At 42.9% G+C, this 18,108-nt stretch overlaps 1 protein-coding gene across 1 annotated transcript in view; it reads left to right on the forward strand.

The window, feature by feature from the left end:
- Positions 1–18,108, forward strand: part of LOC137437548 (patatin like domain 8, phospholipase A2) — a 90,943-nt gene that overhangs the window by 52,365 nt on the left and 20,470 nt on the right. Inside the window, exons 6-8 of the mRNA XM_068131965.2 lie at positions 2,457–2,514; positions 11,361–11,555; positions 17,330–17,525. Coding sequence (XP_067988066.2) covers positions 2,457–2,514; positions 11,361–11,555; positions 17,330–17,525 — 449 coding nt within the window. The remainder of the gene's footprint in view (positions 1–2,456; positions 2,515–11,360; positions 11,556–17,329; positions 17,526–18,108) is intronic.

Genomic DNA, 18,108 nt, shown 5'->3' on the forward strand with positions numbered 1-18,108 from the left:
GGCCGCCGCCATGTATTTCTGAACCTTGTGAGTGGAATATGTTGAAAAATAAACGAACTACTAGCTTCTAATCTGGTGTGTGGGTGTATCTATGCATAAGGAATAACGCTATTGAAAATTGGGTCGCCACGTCAAAATCCAAGATGGCCGCCTTGCTTCTTCCACTTTGTCAACTCACATCACTTCAACGACGGGGGACCTAGGCATAACGCTTGTTTTATTTTGAATAGCAAGATGTTGTACAATTATCCTTCATCGACAGCACTTGCTTTGGCGTATGGATTGGATTTTATTTTTGGAAAAATGTATATTCACTTTAAAAGTGCCTCCCTCACCACACTTCACAGAGGGCAGTAATGAAGAAGTGGCTAAATGTATTTTATGCAGCCCATATATGCAAATGCTGAACTGCCAGGATGCCTCAGAAGTGTGGAGCTCATTACCTTTGAGTGAGGGGACATAAAGCCATCTGTCTTGTCTTCCTGTAAGGGTTCCATTTATTTAGATAGTGTACCAAAAAACGAATATTATTGGGTTTTTTGGTATCTTATCTAAATTCCAAATGTCTGCCCTAGTTGACGAGAACACTGCATAAAAAGCATAGCTTTGCTCCTGCAATGCTGCCAGCGGCAATCTCCGCACACCATTAGACGAATGGATTCATTGAATTGGGAATTGTCCGAACACAAGATACGTTTCTAATAATCTATATATCTCCAGTAATCATTTATGACATCTCATTATTGGGAGAAAAATGATCCTTTTGCATATGGAGGAGTGGGGGGCATGACTGCACAAGATATCACAACCTTAAACCTTGCACAACCTTAAATGCAAGGTTCTTCTTGAAATGGATGTACTTTGTCTGTTCTTCATCTTCATGAATTGTTGATTTTTTTTGTCCATTAGCACAATCCTCATTAAACCTCTTCCTACACGGGGTGTTTCAAAAGCCTGGAATCATGGGAAATATGTTTTAATTTTTTTGAGATAATGCCTTTGAGGTGGATAGGACGTCGTGGACCTAGAGAATGGCCCCCCACATAGTTCAAATTTAACGACAATTTTTTTCTTTGAGGAAACCTGAAATCGGTGCTTTATACCACGAGACCACGTACTATTGAAAATCTAAAGAATGAAATCAGAAACGAATCTATTAAGAATTATGTGTCAGTGTTAAGAAGCGTTCAAAGAAAACTACGATTAAGGTTTGATATGTGTAAGCATGTCATTGATTTGCAATTTGAGCAATCAATCAAAAATAAAATCATAAAATAAATATCCCAATGATTCCCGACTTTTAAAACATCCGGTATTTTGTCGATCAGCACACTTCCCATTGAAGCTCTTCATATCCCTTCCCTCTAGTAGTTTCTTCCTCTCACTACTTTCAGGATGTAACTTTTTGTTTCAATGCCAGCCATGCTGCTTGGAATCGTGCCACTTTGGCCTTACGTTCCTACTCACTTCCATCATTGTCACAACCAAAGGCCCCATCGATTGAGTCCACCAATAAATGCCTCTTTTCCTTTCCGATGCATCTTTTCCCTTTTCCCTTTCCCATTTCAGATGCAACCTCAGATCCCCCATCCAAAACCTTGATCTTTTCTACCTTGAGTAGACCTTTCCTTGCTACCTTTTCTACCTTGAGTAAAACCTTGAGTCTACCTGATTCCTCTCCGGCCTTGCTCCCCCAGCTCTCTCTGGGCTCTGTCCCCCAAATATTCCTGCAGGTCGCACAAGATCTGCCTGCAACCCTCTTATGGTTGAACTGCCAAACTCAAGACTCAGTGCTCACCTTCACTCCTTCATTCCTCTTTTCTCCTGCATGTGGAACAAACTCCCTCACTCTCTTCAACCCCAATCCTCCCTCCAGGTCTTTAAAACAGCTGTTCGCCACCATCTCTTATCTTCCCCCATCCAAAACCTTGATCTTTTCTACCCCCGCTAGTTTCACCCCAGATTCACTTTTTAGAAATACCAACTTCCTTCCTGGAAGTTCTTGCAGTGTCCTTGTGTTTTATACTTCTCTCACCCCTCCCCCCTTCCCACGCCTCCTCCCCCCAAGCCCTCCCACAGATCTCCCGATGTCCCTGCTCTCAAATGTTGTGTTTGTGTGCTTCCCCTTCTCTCCCCATCTTGTCTACCGCTCCCCTTATTATATGTTTTGTGTGTCTGTTAGATTTTTTTTGTGTGATAAATGTTAGCTCTTTCACGAGCCTCGATTCTGTATACAAAAAAAAAAAAAAAAAAAAAAACCTTGGTGTATTCATTAAAACTGAATTGTGCTTGGTGTATTCATTAAAACTGAATTATGCAGACAGTAAATTTCAATTATTAGGTGTTTTTTTAGGTGTCGTTTAGCAATGTGTCACATAAGTGTTGTCATTCAGCTTTATTTATTTTTCATGAAGAATGTCGAATCGCTTTACGTGTTGTGTGTTGTTTTCCAAAAGGGAAAGATCAGGAGAGTTGTTGATGATTGAAACGGCCTGCAATGCTGCTTGTCCAAAGGTGAGACGATGTCCCTCTGCCTGCCGCACTGTTCTCCTCCATATTCCTTTTTGCCTTTCCCCTATCCCCTTTCCCACCTCCCCCGAATTAAATTAAGTAAATAAACTGATGGATTAATTGTGGTGTTGTTAAAGCACAGGCTTGATGGGACAAATGTTCTCTCCCTGTATCCAAGTTTGTGGCATTTACGTGTAATTGGAGGTTTTAAAAATTTAAACTGAGTTGTTAGGGTTAGGGTTGTTAGGGTTAGCCCCATCGATTGAGGCTACCGTCCAGTTGAGTTCATCACAAACTGAACCCTCCGTCGTCCGTCGTCTGTCGTCGTCGTCGTCGTCGTCTGTTGTCCGTTAACTTTTCGACGTTAACACTCCAGCGTCCACAAATATCAACCGATTCTGATCAAATGACCTGCAGCATCCTTACCCCAAGGACCAGGTTGGTATTACATTTCAACCCGATCCGTTGTAAAATGGCGGACTTCGGCGACCATTTTGTTTTTGGTCATGAAAACGACGTTAACACTCTAGCGTCCACAAATATTAAAAGATTTTGATCAAACTTAGAATGTTTAACCGTAACCACACAAGGTAGGTTGCTATTGTATTCCAACCCGATCCGTCACAAAATGGCCGGCATATTTTTTTCAGCTCTTAAGAAAAGCACAAGAATTTCGGACTTTAAAGTTGTCCAGTCAGTTCAGTTGAGTTCTGCTTCCCTGGAAGCTCTAGTTTATATTAGAGGATGCCTCTGAGGTGGATAGGATATTGTGGAACCGATATAATGCCCCCCTCTTACCTCAATTTTCCGAATTTAACGCCCCTTGACCTCTTTCTTTGGAGACCCCTGAAATCGGTGGTTTATACAGACTTGGCATTTAATATGGAATATATTTTTTTTGTTGACTTGGGTTTACTTTCTGAACTCGATATATCAATCTGGTGAGTTTCTTTTACGCTTCGGTGATTTCTTTGTTAAAAGAACCATGTCACTGATTGTCTTTCGCAGCAAGAAGTCAATAACAGGATTATATCACAGGTGGCGTGACAAAATGCAAGGACAGGTACATTTGACGATTGGCTTCACAATCGGGTATATAAGGGTTGTTGCGTTCTGTATTAGTGGAAAACAACTGCTGCACGTCTACAAAAGTTATTGCCGCTTCCTCTGGAGATGGTCCGTCAACTTGACAATGCTGTTTGTCATGGAGTGGTGGCTTTACGAAATTACGGCATGAAACAGCATGCTATTGCTCGGCAGTATGGCATCACTCAAGGTCAGGTGTCAAAGATCCTGAAACAAAATGCTCAGAGGGGTGTCCCTACTCCAATACCGAGGCCAGGACGTCCACGCAGAACCACAAGGAGAGATGATCGCCAGCTGCACCGGTTAGTCTGCAATGGCCGTACCAAGTCAGCTAATCGGCTTAGGGCTGAGTGGCAGCAACTGACAAATGTGCCTGTATCCAGAAGGCTAGTCAACCAACGACTGGTTCAAGCAGGCTATCGTGCCAGGTGTCCCCTGAGAAAGCCATGCCTGACCAGACAACACAGCCAGCGCCGATTGCAGTGGGCCAGAGAGCACCGTCAATGGCAGCCAGGACACTGGAATCACGTGACCTTCAGTGACGAGTCTAGATTTCCGGTCTATCGTCAAGATGGCCGCGTCCGAGTGCGCAGACAAGTGCATGAAGCCCACAACGAAGATTGTATAGTGCCAAGAGTCCAAGCTGGAGGTGGTGGGGTGACCGTTTGGGCTGCTTTTCATGCAGGGGGCAAAACGGACCTGGTTGTTCTGAATGGAAACCTGAACCAGTTCAAGCACAGGGCCATTCTGGAAGAAACATTGCTTCCATTTGCTCGTGCAGCCTTTCGAGGAAACTTTGTCTTCCAAGATGACAATGCACGGCCTCATCGTGCTCGCATGATCCAACACTTTCTTGCTGACCGTGGTGTAGAGCATATGGAGTGGCCTGCCATGTCCCCGGATATGAATCCGATAGAGAACTTGTGGGCAGAATTAACGCGTCAAATCGACAACTTGGACCAGCAGCCCACCTCTGTGCGTGAATTGCAGCAGACTATTTTCACTGCATGGCAAGCGATTCCTGTCCAAACCTTGGCAAATCTCGTGAACAGCATGCATCGACGTGTACGTGTTCTCCTGAATGCTCGTGGGGGTTACACGAAGTATTGAACTGTAATTTTACTGTCCGTAGTCCCAGTCATAATTTAGCTTTTGTTTTTGTTGAAAAATTTTTTGGCTAATGTGCAAAATAAAGAGATACTTCTGGAAAACGTACAGAAGTTTAACACAGTGCTGTCCGTGAATTGAGTTCGATATCAGTTTACATCACTTTCAAGGATCAATGTATTTGCTTCGAAATGTCAAATGTGGTTTTTGTTTCTTTTAAAGGACACGTTAACAAAATCTAGAATAATTTCAACATAATTCCAATGAACTTTTGGTTCTAAGTCATCTTGAAAAGTAAGTTCACTCCCACAAAAAAAAATTCCATATTAAATGCCAAGTCTGTATATACCACAAGACAATCAGGAAGAAGGGTTGTGCACAGTGGGTATGTTGACCGGTTACGTTGTAAAGGAAGGCCATATTGTAAAGGAAGACAAAAGCATTTCTTCAGCGAAGGAATGCATCATTGGTGCTCCTCCGGTATTTTTACATTCAAGTTGTGCAACAGTATTTGGGGGTATTTGGTGTTTGCCCAGGTTGTGCACAGAGCGGTGGTGCAGTGCAGAAGCCGATTTATTATCTCGCTGCAGAGATTTCTTGGGCATTGGGCCAGTGTGGCCATCTGGGCGAGTTGAATAATTAACGTGCGGTTGGGGCCCTGCAGCTATGCCTTAAGACTGCACTTGTGTTCATACCTTGATTGTACTGTAACCTGTGCTACTGATGTACAGCTTTCTTTTAAATGCTTCTTGAGAAGCAGCTTTCCCGCAATCTCTCTTTTTTTCATGACCTCCAATTCGGTGCTTAAGTGTTTCAGTAATATAGTAAAGCCAGTGAATTTAACATGATTTAGATTCGAAAAACATTGTTCGGTCTTGATTAAGTACGGTAGCTGCTCCTTGGACTTATACCTACACACATCGGCATGTACCTCTGCACACACTTTTCATGTCCCATTACCTAATTTGGTTCTTACAATATTTAACATTTCCACCAGCCTTGACTGGTGTATACAAACAGTTAGAAACCTGTTATAGATTGAGTGAGGGAAGGGGTTATGAAGGGCACACGCAACAGGACTACGGTATCCCTTTCTCTTTCCGGTATGTAAAATATACAGCACTAGAGTACAATCACGTGCTCATAGCCTGTTACTGTGATTTGTTGTCATTCATGTGTCATTTCGGTATACAGTGCATTTAGAAAGTATTCAGACCCCTTCACTTTTTTCACATTTTATGTTGCAGCCTTATGCTGAAATCGTTTAAATTCATTTTTCCCCTCATCAATCTACACTCAATACCCCATAATGACAAAGAGAAAACAGGATTTTAGAAAGTTTTGCAAATTTATTGAAAATGAAAAACTGAAATAACACATTGACATAAGTATTCATACCCTTTGCTATGACACTTGAAATTTAGCTCAGGTGCCTCCCATTTCTCTTGGTCATCTTTGAGATGTTTCTCCACCTTGATTGGAGTCCACCTGTGGTAAATTCAATTGATTGGACATGATTTGGAAAGGCACACACCTGTCTATATAAGGTCTCACAGCTGACAATGCATATCAGAGCAAAAACCAAGCCATGAGGTCGAAGGAACTGCCTGCAGAGCTCAGAGACAGGATTGTGTCGAGGCACAGATCTGGGGAAGCCTACAAACAAAATTTCTGCTGCATTGAAGGTTCCGAAGAGCACAGTGGCCTCCATAATTCTTAAATAGAAGAAGTTTGGAACAACCAGGACTCTTCCTAGAGCTGGCCGCCCGGCCAAACTGAGCAATCGGGGGAGAAGGGCCTTGGTAAGAGAGGTGACCAAGAACCCGATGGTCAATCTGGCTGAGCTCCAGAGATCCTGTGTGGAGATGAGAGAAACTTCCAGAAGGACAACCATCACTGCAACACTCCACCAATCTGGGCAATATGGCAGAGTGGCCAGACGGAAGCTAAGCAGTTCAATCTTGGTTTCATCAGACCACAGAATCTTGTTTCTCACAGTCTGAGAGTCCTTTAGGTGCTTTTTTGCAAACTCCAAGCGGGCTATCATGTGTCTTTCACTGAGGAGAGGATTCCGTCTACACTCAATACCTCATAATGACAATACCCCATCCTTCCATCCCCACCCGAATGGAACAGCTTGTATCCTCCTACCAACCTCCTCACCCTGTCCCCTTTCCATCTGGTCTCCTGCGCACACAACACCTCCAACTCCCTTCTTTGCATCATCTCCACCACTTTGACCCCTCTCTCCCCTATTGATCCCACATTCAAACTATCGAGCCGAACCCCACTTCTGAACCACTGCCTGCCTGGCAGAGCTCGTACCATCTTGATTAGTTTGGGACACTCTGGTCATCAATCAGCATCGCTGCCCTGGCTGACCTACTGGACCTTCTACCCTAGGCTGTTATCATAATCCTGTGTGTGTGTATTTACACTCACACACACACACACACCGCTCTTTCTCCACTCGCTCCCCTCTCCATCCCCACCCTCAAGGCACTCAAGACAAAGTAAACAAATAGCACCGCAAAGCGGGCGTAACCCCTCAGCCCATGCATGGTGAAAGGAAGCATTGATGATAATTTGTTATTTGAAGCGAAGTTGTATACCGAGTAGGAACTGCAAGTAATGAAATTTTCGCCCATGAACCCATTAACCCATTTTGCGCCCATGAACCTTCCTCTTCTCAACCCCAACACACACTGCAAAAATTGATTTAATCGGACAAGCCGTTCTGCTCAAAATTGACGGAAACCAATTTCAAGATGGCTGCCATGGCGGCCATATTGAAAATCGCAGCGCGCCCATTTTCGAAAGGAACCTTCCGCTACTCAGCCCCAAAACACACTGCAAACATAGATTTAATTGGACAAGCCGTTCTGCTTGAAATTGACGGAAACCAATTTCAAGATGGCTGCCGTGGCGGCCATACTGAAAATCGCAGCGCGCCCATGAACCTTCCTCTACTCAACCCCAGCACACACTGCAAAAATGGATTTAATCGGACAAGCCGTTCTGCTCAAAATTGACGGAAACCAATTTCAAGATGGCTACCGTGGCGGCCATATTGAAAATCACAGCGCACCCATTTTCGAAAGGAACCTTCCCCTGCTCAACCCCAACACACACTGCAAAAATGGATTTAATCGGACAAGCCGTTCTGCTTGAAATTGACGGAAACCAAAAGTTGACGGAAGCCCGGATGGCTGCCGTGGCGGCCATATTGAAAATCGCAGCATGCCCTTTTTCGAAAGGAACCTTCCTCTACTCAACCCCAACACACACTGCAAAAATGGATTTAATCGGCCAAGCCGTTCTGCTCGAAATTGACGGAAACCAAAAGTTGACGGACGCCCGAATGCCCGGACGCCCGCCCGGATGACGCCCGTGACGACAATACCCCTTAGCCCATTGGGCTGAGGGGTGAAAAGCAACATTTCAAAGTAAACACTGCAAGACCAGTGGAGAGCAAACCTATTGTCCTCTCCACTGAAACCGTTAGGGGACTAATAATAAATAGTCGATGTGGAAAGTTGAAACTCTGGGAGTATTTTCTTTACATGGTAGAGGTCAGATGAGTACACATCTTGCCAATGATGTTGCTGCAAATGTTAATTCGATGGAGGTAAGATAAACATGATCAGGAAGTGGTCTCAGTTGATTTTTCGCTCTTAAAGCACACTGAGAGGAGGTTTCAAAGCAAAATGGTTGCTTGGAGAATCGGAGCACAAACAGTGAGGTGGGCACAACTGGAAGGCATGTTCTCTTTAAAGATGAATGCAAGTTTGAATTTTCATTCAACTGTTGTGCTATAGAGAGGAGAATGGTTTCACGTGTACAGTGAAGCATGGGGAAGGAGGATCAGTTACAGTCGTGGCCAAACATATTGGCACCCTTGCAAATTTTTCAAATAACTCACAATTTTCTCTAAAAAATAAGTTCAAATGGACAAAAGTATTTGGTCTCCACAATTCTTTATTTCACTGTTAATATTACAGAACCTTTGGTTTTGATTCAGAACTTCATTTATCCTTTTAAATCAGAAAATAAAAAGAAATGGCATTGACAATTTTTTTGACACCCTAGACTTAATATTTGGTAGTACAGGCCAGATTTGAAGGGTGCCTTCTCCCAACTGCTGTTTTCAGATCTCCCCACAGGTGTTCAATGGGATTTAGATCTGGACTCATTGTTGGCCACTTCAGAACAGTCCAGTGTTTTGTCTTGAACCATTCCTGGGTACTTTTTGAAGTGTGTTTGGGGTCATTGTCCTGCTGCAAGACCCATGACCTTCGACGGAGACGCAGCTTTCTGACACTGGGTTGAACATTGCTCTCCAAAATGCCTTGGTAATCTCCTGATTTCATGATGCCATGCACACATTCAAGGCACCCAGTCCGGGCTTTCTTATGTTTCTCTCTCAGCAGTGAGGTCCTCCTGGGTAGAACCCCCTTTCATTGAGTTGGCGACTGATGGTGCGAGTTGAAGCTGTCGTACCTTGTGTCTGAAGGTCAGCTTGAATCTGTTTGGCAGTTGATCGAGGTGCTTTCTCCACCATTTGAACAATCCTTTGCTGCAATCTGCGATCAGGTTTTCTCTTGTGGCCACGTCCAGGGAGGTTGGTTACAGTACCATGTGCCTTAAAATTCCTGATAACATTGCGTACGGTGGACACAAGAACATGAAGGTCTCTGTAGATGGACTTGTAGCCTTTAGATTGTCCATGCTTGGCAACAATCTTGTGTCTGACCTCCTCAGACAATTCTCTGGTTTTCTTTCTTTTCTCCATGCTCATTGCGGTACACACAGTGTCACAAAACAGCAGAATGACTCCTTTTCTCTATTCAAACTGGTTGCATGAGTGATTTTTATATTCCAGGCACCTGCAACTCACCACAGGTGAGTTCAATTCCAAAGTAAAGGAGAATCACCTGCTTGAAATCTAATTATTTCTAACAACTTCTTAAGGTGCCAATAATATTGTCCGGGCCATTTTAGGATTTCTGTGTGGAATAAGCTAAGATTTAGTATTTTTTTCAGCTTTTTTTGTTTTGTTCCACTGCAAACCAAAGAAATACATATGTGGATATCAAAAGATTTTTTAATTTCAACAATTTTCTGGAACAATTGGTGCATTATTTGAAAAAAGTGCAGGGTGCCAATATTTTTGGTCACGACTGTACTAGTGTAGGGCTGCATTGGAATAATATTGTGTATATTGTAAACTGGGAAGGCAATGGCAAACCACCAAGAAATTGCTTCAGCAGCATTGACGCTCTGCAACGGACGAGTGAGGTACATCAGAATGAGAATATGTGATGTCGCATGAGTTTCTATTTTATCATGTGAGAACATCATATTATTTGCTCGATTTTTAATGCCTTGCCTTCCTTACCATATTGCTTCTCAGAAATATCGACACTGCACACCTTAACTATGGTAATTATATCCCAGATTAGAGGGAAAAAAGTCCAACCTGCCACAAGATTCGTTTTAATTCATGTTAAGCTGCAGTAAATTAAAATCCCATTAGTTGTGGAAGCAGGATTGTGTGGCTCACAGTTCTCTCTGAAATGCAAATAACTTTCCCGTGAGAAGTCATTTTAGGTTATTTCTCCGAAATTTCTCCAAAATAACCACGTAGAGTGTGTGTCTCGTATGTCTAACCACGTAGAGTGTGTGTCTCGTATGTCTAACCACGTAGAGTGTGTGTCTCGTATGTCTAACCACGTAGAGTGTCTAATAGACAATAAAAGTGTCTCGCCGTCGGTACATACGTCCGTTAACATTTGACTAAAACATCTCGCAAACTACCCGACCGATTATGGGCTAAATTTGGTATGACGCATCAGGACAGCAAGGTCTCATGGGGTTGCGCTCTCCATCTGGATACGTCCCCTATATGGGGGGTGGGGGGGGGGGGTCAAAGGTGGTTTGCCTCAACTATTGGTATTTACTTTTAAAATCTTCTTCTCAGAAACCGCCAGACAGATCCAGATCAAACCCGCCACGAGGCATCGTGACCATGCACTAACCTTAAGTTGTGCTCCACATTGCCGTATCTTCACCGGAAATGGGGCCACGGCCCCCCTCCCCAAATCGCTCATTTTCACTAAAACATCTTCTGCACAACTTTCTGAGCGATACGAACCAAATTTAGTACAATGCATCAGGACAGTAAGGTCTCATGAGATTGTGCTCCCCATCTGGATCCATCCTTTTAATTTGGGGTATATACCACCTTTATAGGTATATATATTTAGGTATATACCTTTATAGGTATATACCATCCTTTTAATTTGGGGTATAAAGGAGTGTTTTGCCCCAAGTGGGGGGGGTTTTACCTCAAATTCAGGTAATTTATTTTAAAATCTTCTCAGAAGCCGTGAGAAAATAACCGTCAGTCCACAATGGGGCTATTTATTCAAAGATTAGGATAACCTTGTATTGCACGTGGACACATCATCGCATGCCATATACCACTGTTCATCTCCAAAATTGTGGATAAAGTCTATGTTATTGGTGATTGGTTAAGATTGGAGGAAAGGGTAAATGTAAAATGTTGTTTTCTGCATAAAGTTTAAGGAGTCAGGAGTGCCGTTTAAAGTTGCATGTGCAGATGATACATGGATAACTTGTTGCTTTGCTTACAGGTAGCTGTAGTGAGCACTGTGGTGAACCGAGGAGCCAATCCCAAGCTCTTTGTCTTCCGTAACTACAATCACCGGCCTGGTGCGCGGCCTCACTACGCCGGTAGTTGTCAGCATAAGATTTGGCAAGCCACCCGTGCCTCGTCGGCTGCACCCGGTTTCTTTGAAGAGTGTCAGCTTGGCGCAGATCTTCATCAGGTGTGTCATCTTTTAAAAGCAAGGTGTGTGTGCATGTGTGTGCATGTCACCACAACTTTATGGCAAGGTGTGCACGATTATTATCATTTAATGGAATGTGTGATGAGAGTTGTGACTATGTGATAATACATTAAACCCTCGAGTGAGTTGAGTTTGAATAGTGATGTTGCATTGATGGGTTGACTGACTGCTTGGAGGCAACTAAGGTTGTGGATCTATTGATGTACCATCTACTGATGTGGATCTATCGATGTGGGTAATCTACTGATGTGGATTCGTGACCGATTTTGTGGATCCGCCGTTTGGAGAGGTTCTGGGCTGAAAGGATGGAAACTTCGACGAAGAACGGTGCCCAGGTGATCCGTGTGGTCGGGAAACCAGTCGATTGCTTACAGGTTAAGGTTCTTACTTTAGGTAAGGGAACTATGTTTTGAGGTTTACAATTTAAATAAAGTTGAATATAGGACGTTGTCCTTGATATAATTTGATATAATTTACAGGACTTGATATAATTGATATAATTATAGGACTTGATATATAGAATAGAATATAGGACTTGATATAATTTACATTAGTTGATGCACGTTAAAGATCCCCATGGTGTCCTTCACGGAGAGTGGGTGAGCTATCACCGGCACCCCGAACAAATTACAAATTCCTGCCCGAACTACTGCTGGGAAGGCAATGGCAAACCACCCAGTATAACCCTTGCTCAGGAAGCTGCTTTGGCGGCACCAACGATCTGTAACGAGTATGGTACATTAGACATCAAATACATACAGTAAAAGTTACAATTGAAAGTAAATGGTGAAAGCAAAAAGAAAACTGAAAAGGACATTAAAGCCATTTAAAAAGGACAGAGCACGGCCAGGAGGAGAGGGGAGGGGATCTGACGGGATTAGGGAAGAGGTGGGGCAGGATGTGAGGGGAAGGAGAGGGAAGTGGGGGAGGTAGTGGGATGGTAGGGGGAGGGGAGAGGGGAATGGGGAAGGGAGCGCGATGTGAGGGGAGGGACAGGGGAGTGGGTGAGTGAGTGAAGGGGAGGGATACGTTTGCTCGCTTTTCCCATCACTTGGGATGGGTACTCTTTCTTGTGCATCTGTAATAACAAAAGGCAGTATGTTTATGTGTCTCCTCCATAACTCCAAAACCATGAAACCCCACACTTTTCTTGCATACTTATCGACATCCAAGGGATCGCATGAATTAAAATTGGGTGTTGGATGTGTTAAAACCCCCCCCCCCCCCCAAAAAAAATGCCCGTAAACAAAAACCCAAAAAACCTTACCAAAATGGCAGTCCACCATCTTGGTTAGCCCACTGTCACATCACTGGGTTCTTAAGCCACCATTTTGTTTTGTCCTATTCAAACATGCCTTGCCTTGGAAACATGATCTACTCTCATGAAATAATTAAAGCGTATCATCAAAATCTGGATTTGGATTTGAGGATCGGATCATGTTCACTGAATAAGTATCGAAATCTGGAGTGAAATCTGACAAAATTTAACACATTAGCGATTCTTATAACTAAGTGTATATCTTTCACTCAGCTTTCAGCAAGGCTGTCCTTCCTCCTCCACATTCCCAAATCATTAAACTTAACTTTTTCTACAGTTCCAACAAGTATATTGAGTGAAGAAAATATTAAGGAATGTGCCCAAAGTGTAACTTTATTGAGTAATACAAAAATATTTAACTAGCGGAAATTGAGTCCAATGAAAATAATTAAACAGCAGGCAGCAAGACTGACAGAAAGGCTTCCGCAGTCGTGTCTGTGTAATCCGTGGGCAAATCTCCGAGTAAGGAAGGCAACATAATCAAATTAAAGATATAATTAAAATAATCCTCCTGCTATGGATACTTGTCGTCTATTTAATTTATTTCCTTCCTTTAAAAAGTAAAAAGTACACCAGTGGCCGAACAAAGGCCTCTTTAAAGGTAAACCTTTGGTGTTTTGGGGTTGTCGTGTTTATGAACTTTAGATGGGTGCTTATGCTTTACCGCAATGCTACTTCAAACAGGTCACAGTACCTCGATCCACTCGCAAGCGCTCATATGGGAGGGTGTGTGTGTGTGTGTGTGTGTGTGTGTGTGTGTGTGTGTGTGTGTGTGTGTGTGTGTGTGTGTGTGTGTGTGTGTGTGTGTGTGTGTTAGTAGTAGCAGCAGGATTTGCTCCCAGTAAAATGAGTGAATAAAATGTTGTTATGCAGTTTCTCTTTTTACAAACGAAAATAGCTGTTTGGATATTGCCTAAACATGGTAATCTGTTCTTTTCTTACTAAAATAGCGTGATATGAGGGAGCAATTAATGAAAACTTTGTCGTGAATCGTGCGAGTGGTGTGTGAGTGATTTGATGTTCCGTGTGCGTTAACAGTATAAATAAGGCCATGAGTTGTTCCGAGTGAGCAAACGGTGTAAGGAGGGCAGTGAGTTGTTCTGTATGAGTTAATGGTGTAAGGAGGGTAGTGAGTTGTTCCAAGTGAGTAAACCGTGTAAGGAGGGCAGTGAGGCTCCTTACACCGTCAGGAGGGCCCTCCCCTCCCCTCCTCTCTTCTCCTTCTCCCCCACCCTTCTCCCCCACCCTGCATGTGAGTGAATGGCATAAGGAAGGTCGTGAGTTCGGTGTAAGGAGTGCTTTGAGATATTCTGTGTGAGTAAATGGCATAAGGAGGGCCCTCCCCTCCCCTCCTTCTCTCTTCTCCTTCTCCCCCACCCTACCGCTCTCCCACCCTCCCCACCCCTCCCTCACCGCACCTACCCATCCATTCCCTTCCCTCTACCCCTTCCCCTCTCACTCCTCTGCCCATTCCTCTCCCCTATCCTCCCCCCTTTCCTCCTCCTCTATCCTTCCACCTCCCTCCCCATTTCCCCCTCGCTTTCTCCCCTCCACCTCTTCCTTCCCCCTCTGTCCCCCTCCCCTCTGACTCAGAGCGAAAGAATGTGCCAACCTTGACCAAAAAAAACCAAAAAACGCCGATGTCGTCATCGATGGTCTATGCTGCTCTTTTTATTCACTCGCGATCTGGTGTTGTATGTATAGGGGTGAGTAAATGTGTGTGTTCGTTCTTGTTTTTGTGTTTCAGGGGCATGAACATGGCTGTCTTCATGTCTGGATTGGTCGTGGTGTCGTGTGAGTTGCGTGATGTGTGGGGGTTCCGTTGAGCGTTGTGTGTGGGTGTGGTGTTTGGCATCAAGTGTTCTTTACTCACATCGTCCAGCTGATGGAGAAGAATGAAGAACCAAGTCCAGCACAATGAAGAACCAAGTCTCTACGCTCGTGTGTCGGAATGTCCTAGTGGTATTTGCAACAAAAGAGTTTCGGGGCAGGTCTTAGGATGTGAATATGGTCGCACGTCGGCACTGGTGTTTTCAGTTTGTGAAAGTACGAATGGCCTTCATTTGCTCAATTGGCGCTCGGTGGCACATCTACAGGCACATGTAGTCATGACACCATTGCAGTTCAAATAAAAATGAATATAACTGTTAAGAGCCAATTTCACAAGAATTTAACACTGACAGCTTCACTCTTTTTTCACCTGTTTTAATTCGTTGCAAAGAATAATGGTGTGCTTGTTTGAGGTTGAGAGGCTTGCATTTGGTGATTGCTTTCAGGATTGACTGCCAGGCCCTTTAAGCTTATCCTAATCTCTTTTCCCCCTTATTTGACTTAACTCGGTAGTTTTCTCTATTTATGATTTTATGGGATCCTCGATGTTGTCTTTTACAGTGTTATCAATTTCCTCCTCGGATAAAGAGAATATCTTATTGGCCCCATCGATTTTGTTTCTCATTTCGGTGGTTGGCCATTAGGCTTGCAACTTGGATTGTAATGTCATGTTCTTGTCATGCTGCTCAAATGCCCACTGTGAGTGCACTTTATTTATAAATAATTACCTTTCGGAGCTATAATGGCGTTAAGGTATTGTCGCATTTCAAAAACTAATCTAAACGGTGTTACTGCATGTGAAAGGCTAATGTGACGGAGATGGTCTTTGGTGTGTTGGTCCAGATAGGACCAGTCTTTGGAGAGGTACCCTTGGTATTGCATCTGCAGACCGAGCATCATCCATCCTGATTAACGCACAATCGCGTTTATCTCTTCCTGCTGTTATTCTTTCCTTTATTTTCCATTTTTTTCGACAACAATACTCCTTTGACTTCCAACTGCTGTACTTTCCTTTCCCTTTTCTGTGAAGTCCTTTCTCAGGCCTATATCAATATTTGGCTTTCTCATTCCTTCCATCGTCCATTCATCCATCACAAATGAAGAAGAACCTTTCTACCCACCGTGCTTAATTATAAAGGGTTCCAAATGATAATTCAATTGGGTTCTAAAGGGTAATTGTAATGGATTATAAAGGGTAATTGTAATGGGTTCTAAAGGGTAATTCTAATGGGTAATTCTAAATGGTTCCAAATTATATTTCTAATGGTTTCTGAAGGGTAATTCTAAATGGGTTCTAAAGGGTAATTCTAAATGGTTCCAAATGATATTTCTAATGGTTTCTGATGGGTAATTCTAAATGGGTTCTGAAGGATAATTCTAAATAGGTCCTGAAGGGTAATTCTAAAGGGTTCTAAATGGGTTCTAAAGGGTAATTCTAAAGGGTTCTAAATGGGTTCTAAAGGGTAATTCTAAATGGTTCCAAATGATAATTCTAATGGTTTCTGATGGGTAATTCTAAATGGGTTCTAAAGGGTAATTCTAATGGGTTCTAAAACGTAATTCTAAAGGTTTCGTAAGGGCAATTCTAAATGGTTCCAAATGATAATTCTAATGGTTTCTGATGGGTAATTCTAAATGGGTTCTAAAGGGTAATTCTAAAGGGTTCTAAAGGGTAATTCTAATGGGTTATAAAGGGTCATTCTAATGGGTTCTAAAACGTAATTCTAAAGGTTTCGTAAGGGCAATTCTAAATGGTTCCAAATGATAATTCTAATGGTTTCTGATGGGTAATTCTAAATGAGTTCTGAAAGGTAATTCTAAAGGGTTCTAAAGGGTAATTCTAATGGGTTATAAAGGGTCATTCTAATGGGTTCTAAAACGTAATTGTAAAGGTTTCATAAGGGTAATTCTAAATGGTTCCAAATTCTAATTCTAATGGTTTTTGATGGGTAATTCTAAATGGGTTCTAAAGGGTAATTCTAAATGAGTTCTAAAGGGTAATTCTAAATGAGTTCTGAAAGGTAATTCTAAAGGGTTCTAAAGGGTAATTCTAATGGGTTCTAAAGGGTCATTTTAATGGGTTCTAAAGGGTAATTCTAAATGAGTTCTGAAAGGTAATTCTAAAGGGTTCTAAAGGGTAATTCTAATGGGTTGTAAAGGGTCATTTTAATGGGTTCTAAAGGGTAATTATAATGGGTTCTAATGGGTAATTATAATGGGTTCTAAAGGATAATTCTAATGGGTTCTAAAGGGTAATTCTAAATGGGTTCTAAAGTTGTCAGCATCTGGAAATCCTGTAACTTGCATGGATTGCACACATACTACCAAACTGCAATGCTCCCTTCGGACACGGGTGCGCTTTTTTTTTTTTCACCGACTCCAAATTCTTTCGTGACTTTCCTTTTCAATCATCTGTTTGGACTATTTCCTATCTTTGCTTTAATGCTCCTTCCACAGACAGGCCTATTGTGTTGAGGACTGATCATTCCTGTGGTAAATATTTTCGGCTTTGTGCAAATTTCAGAGTGCCTTGCTGAGCTGCAATCCTCTTTTGACCTTTACTTAAATGTATACTTGGTACTTAGATCATTTAAATTTTTTTCAGGATGGAGCTCTTCTTGCCAACAACCCTTGTGGTGTTGCTGTTCATGAATGCCAGCTCCTGTGGCCAGGCACCCCACTACAGTGTGTGGTGTCTCTGGGCACCGGACGCTATGAGTCGGCTTCTCGGCCTAATCAGACACACACAAGTCTCAAAGCCAAGCTGAGCAATGTGATTACGAGCGCCACTGATACTGAGGGTATGAAATGTGTCCTGTTTTTGGTGATTCATGTTTAAGTGCTTATAAACAAACATTGTGCAGCATGTGAAATATAATGTTGTTTCATATTTGTGATTTGATGAGGGATCTTTTATGTATTGTATATTTTTGTATACATGATCAAGTTTCATGGGAGTTCGCCAGAGCAGAACAAAATTGAAAGTGGGACACATCAACAGCAGAGTAGAAGTGAGAGTGAGGTCAAGGGGGTGGGGAGAATGACCCATGGGGGTGAACAAGCTGCACACAAGCTGAATGAAACGTAGCAAGTAGAGGAAGGGGGAAGCATGGATGAAACCAACGACAACTAAAAAATGAAGAGGTGAGGGAGAGGGGTGAAATCACAATAACCTGGAAAAATGGAGTGCTTGGGAATGGGGTTATTTGGGTTCGTAGGGCTGGGGGATGATTTGAGGAAGTGGTGAATGGCTGTCTTGAAGTCCTGGAGCGAAGAATGTGATGGAACATACCAGGGAAGTTGGTTCCACAGGTGAGCATGAAGAAGAACAAATGAGTGGAGGTGAGCAGTGAGCCTGGAGTTGGGGAGATTAAGAAGAATAGG

Source organism: Myxine glutinosa, chromosome 12, assembly GCF_964187855.1.
Source record: "Myxine glutinosa chromosome 12, kmMyxGlut1.1, whole genome shotgun sequence".
NCBI lineage: Eukaryota > Metazoa > Chordata > Myxini > Myxiniformes > Myxinidae > Myxine > Myxine glutinosa.